Raw genomic sequence first — 4,492 nt, 5'->3', positions numbered from 1 at the left:
CCCCCATCTTATTATACATTATATATAGAAGACTGACATCTTTCTTGTGAGAGAAGCTTAAAATCAACCAACCAAAAACTTTGTGATATCAGTATATTCCAAAAGACTGAATCTTGACTGCCAACAGTGATCACTTCCTAGATACACAATACAATTCAGGTACAGTAACCTTCAATATCAAAGCATGTTTCTCATTCTATAAAGGAGAATGGGCAGCACCAGTACCACGGTCCGTTTTCAAGTTCTATCTTTTAAATTGTTCTTACTCAAAATGAAGTCGGTGCTCCTGAGTTTCTCTCCAAGGACTCAGGACAAGCCACTTCTCTGGCTGAGCAGCGTACTCTGGTCTTGAGGATTCATGGCTTGATAATTAGACAGCTCTAAGGCAAACGTAGCTGAGCCTGATGTTAACGTTCTAAGCACAGTTGAATAACCCTAATCAAAATAACTTAAGTCAGTTATCTCTGCAAAGTTAAGCCTCAAGTCTCTTCCTGCAGCTCTTTTGACCATTATCAGGAAAAATTTGGTAAGTATTGTGGAGGACAGAAAACCCATAGTGTAGGTATGCTTTAGAAGTATTCCCCGGTCCCAACATTTGGTAAAAAGACTCTGCTGGCACCCAGGTGCCTGTCCTAGAGCAGGAGAGGCTAGTGGGGAGGAGAATGACACTTGTCTGAAAGCCGGCAACAGAAGAAATAAGGTAAGTGCTTGGGCTGGAAAAATGGCGATTGAGGCTAGTGACACGTTCTGGCACAGCACACCTCACCCTTTGTGGAGGACTGGCAAGGCCTCCCCTTGCCCCCACTGTGCCGCCACAATCCCCTGGGTCTCCGCAGCCACATATGTAAGAAAGTATGTACATTTAGTCACAAAGTACCTACCATAATTTCTGCTAAGGGAACAAATCCAATAACAACTTTGTTGTCCTGACGAGTCTGGATTTCCTGAATGCTCCCTCTTCTCTGTGCCAGATCTGCTAGGACAGGGCTGAGGTAATCTCTAGTCACTGTAACCTCAAGATTCATCAGGGGCTCCAAAATCTGCTTATCAGCTTTCTTCAGAGCCTAAAGAAATTAAAGTTGCAGATCAAATTTCTGTTATGAAGGGAAGATTCATAAAAACTTAAATACTGTCCATACACTTAAGCCTAGAGCTTCTAGCAAAAAGACATAAGGCTGCTTTAACACTCCTTATAAGAAGTCCAAAACGTCAATATTTGTTTCTATGTGCACGACAATAGTATATCTGAGACCTCTTGTATGGTGTGTTACAAGGGGATGGTGGGTACCGTTTGATTATGTGGAGTACCTGTGAACATGTGCCAAGAGATACAGGGAAAGAAAATGGTTTTTCCCCCTTCAAAGACTTATTTCTCCATACTTAAACCTCCCCTTTTGTTTTTGATACCTATAGTTATAGTCCACGCTACAAGTCAGGGCGATCAAGGAGGGAAATAAAGGAGAGCGCTAAAAACACAAGTTAGTAGAAACACATTCTCTATTTAAAATAAACAGACTGAAATCCAGAATGCTGAACAGATAATAAAGGCCAAGAAGAATAAGCATATGGAAAGGAAAGAACGTGGAAACTGAAAAAAAAAGTTAAAACAGCATAGGGCAAATAGGAAGTGGACGAAAACTGGGCAAGTATAAAGGTTTAGTGGGGTCCTAGTCACACGCTGTCTTTACAGCATCATTCCACCAGGCAATTGGTAAATGGATTCTGGCAGGTGTTTGCGAGCACCATTACTACTGGTGGGTTTGATTATAAAAGCTACCTTACTTCTCCAGCCTGCCAGAGTTAAACAATAACAAAATTTGCTATAAATTCTAAGCCTCTGTCAGGTTGTCAGGTGGGACGTAATAGGTTTAGCAGTGGAAAGCAGGTAAAAGAGCAGCTAGGGCTCTGGAATGAGCCTCACCTTTATTTGGCTGTGGCTGATCATCTGTCTCTGCTCACCGGCCATCACTCACGTAGGACGGAGCAGTAACATCGCCTGTCAAGTAATGCTCTGGACCTCCAACCCTTCCGTCCCCGATACCTCACCACCTCCTCCTTCCCCCACTTTCTCCTACCTTCATGATCATGAAAAAAAGGCCAGCAGTATATTCTCTTTATCATAGAATTTCAAAAAACAAAGTACACATATCTCTCAGTTCTTCACAGCCGATTAAGCCTAAATCACTATCAACTGAAACGACTCAACTATAGAAAAAGTATCTAATAGTCCTTGAATGAAAACATTACTAAAAAATGACAACAGCAAACAACTAAATATATCCTCTATTTCTGCAATTCTTACCAAAAGCTTTGTGCCACTTCACACGATGTCTTTTAGAACAACGTAATGGAGTGGGAAAAGATTAAAAGCTAAGAGGAAAAATGCTACAACTAAGGGAAGGGCTGAGTTCTGTGTAACTGAAGAGGACATACCGTCTTCGTGGGTGTGTCCTCAGTCCTCTTCTTTTCACAGCTTTTCCCTTGACAACACTGCCTAGTTACAGAGCATCAAAAACAATTTCTACACAGCTTCTTCCAAAACTCTAAACTTTACCCAAGCCACAGTCTCTGAGTGCTCCAGCCTTGTACTCCAGTGGCCCGCTCTGGGATAGTGTCTGAATATCCTACAGCAACCCCATATGCCCCAAACGGAACTCATCATTTTCTTTTCCAAACACACCTGTCTGTTCTTTGCTCTGTGGATGGCATCACTAGTCTTCAGTTCACCCAGACATGCATCTTTGATTTCCCGTTTTCTGCAAGTGAGCTGTAAGATCTCCATCGCTGTTACTGGTAACCTAGTTCAGATCTAGTCCATTCCCTGTCCAAGACTTTCTCTTCCCTACTCCAATCCCTCCTGTATTCTAATGATTCTACTGCTCTCTTCAAAAACTTTATTCACCACTGTTCTCAAAACAAATCTCAAATGCCTCGATGTAGCTTTTAAAGGTTCCTCTACAGTTTAACTCTATTTTACTCTTCCAACACTAATTTCACTACTCTCTGCCTTTAATCTCCCCCCTGTCTGGAGGCTGCCCACTGTGCCCAATTCCTCCCAAAGCATCACAGCTCAACAATTAAAATGGGTACAAGCCCCTGGGTTCTGTCTTTTGAAGTAAAATGCTGACTCGAGAGTTAATGACTGGATAATGTGAAGATGCAGAAACAAAGAACAGCTGTTGGGCTAGGCTATAATTCTGCCACATAGCAAAATGACCAAACTCACAGTTCCCTTAAAGATACAGAAAAGACCTGACACACATTCCTAAGTTGATTTTACAGGAAGCAGACCCCCTCCAGATGAAAACTGCTGACCACAAGAATACAGACCCTAGACTGGTTGAAACCAGAAGGCTGATGATGCTTGAAACTTCCCCTTAATGCCAACCAATCCCAAATTAGCTGTCTATGAGCTGATCACGCCCTGCTCCTTGAAGACTATAAAACTCCTCATTACACCCCCAGGGTGGGTAATGTCTTGAGGGCATTAGCCCACTGTGGCCCACTTTGCCTGGCAAAGCAATAAGAGCTACTCTTCTACTTCACCCAAAACTGTTTCCGTGTTTCTATTCAGCACCAGTGAAAAGAGGCTGAGTTTCGGCAACATTAACTTCTTTCCAAGAACCCTGCCCCAATTTCCCACTTCTCAGCTTTTATGGATCTCAGTCCATTCCATCTAATGTTCAGGCTATTTGGCTATATTTAATTCCCTTCTAAATCATAAGCTCCTTTAGGTCAAGAAAAACGTACGCATCCTATTTGTGCCCCTCTCAGTGCCCAGTGCACAGTAAGCACAACACCGATGGCTCGATAAATACACGAAGTGTCATTAACTTCTCATAGCAGAGAGAAGGAGCTTCCCCACTAGATGAAGTTTAACAAGAGAGAGTACTTCCATTAGTGTATTTAAAGAAATGAATTAGGACTTCCCTGGGGGTGCAGTGGTTAAGAATCTGCCTGCTAATACAGGGAACACAGGTTCGGTCCCTGGTCTGGGATGATCCAACATGCTGTGGAGCAACTAAGCCTGTGAACCACAACTACTGAGCCCACATGCTACAACTACTGAAGCCCAAGTGCCTAGAGCCCGTGCTCAGCAACAAGAGAAGCCACCGCAATGAGGAGCCCATGCACTGCAACAACGAGTAGCCCCTACTCACCACAACTAGAGAAAGCCCACGTGCAGCAACAAAAACCCAATGCAGCCAAAAAATATATTAATCTTTTAAAAAGTAATGAATTAAGGAACTTCTTAGGTGGCGCAGTAGTTAAGAATCTGCCTGCCAATGCAGGGGACACAGGTTTGATCCCTGCTCCAGGAAGATCCCACATGCTGTGGAGCAACTAAGGCCATGTGCCACAACTATTGAGCCTGCGCTTTAGAGCCCATGAACCACAACTATTGAGCCTGTGTGCTGCAACTACTGAAGCCCATGTGCCTAGAACCCATGCTCCACAACAAGAGAAGCCACGGCAATGAGGCGCCTTCACG

The 4,492-nt window shown here is 43.5% G+C and overlaps 1 protein-coding gene across 6 annotated transcripts in view; it reads right to left on the bottom strand.

Moving 5' to 3' along the window:
* The window catches only part of GFM2 (GTP dependent ribosome recycling factor mitochondrial 2), a 72,575-nt gene that overhangs the window by 17,410 nt on the left and 50,673 nt on the right, over positions 1 to 4,492 (bottom strand). For 5 of the 6 annotated variants that reach the window (XM_057741020.1, XM_057741051.1, XM_057741030.1 and 2 more), the window contains 2 exons: positions 882 to 1,064; positions 77 to 435 (listed from right to left, as the gene is read on the bottom strand). In XM_057741020.1, coding sequence (XP_057597003.1) covers positions 307 to 435; positions 882 to 1,064 — 312 coding nt within the window. In that variant the 3' untranslated portion in view covers positions 77 to 306. Of the gene's footprint in view, positions 1 to 76; positions 436 to 881; positions 1,065 to 4,492 lie in introns of those variants that run through there. The other variant, XM_057741044.1, reaches the window with a different exon arrangement.

Source organism: Hippopotamus amphibius, chromosome 1, assembly GCF_030028045.1.
Source record: "Hippopotamus amphibius kiboko isolate mHipAmp2 chromosome 1, mHipAmp2.hap2, whole genome shotgun sequence".
NCBI classification, from domain to species: domain Eukaryota; kingdom Metazoa; phylum Chordata; class Mammalia; order Artiodactyla; family Hippopotamidae; genus Hippopotamus; species Hippopotamus amphibius.
This window is presented reverse-complemented; position numbering and strand designations above follow the sequence as displayed.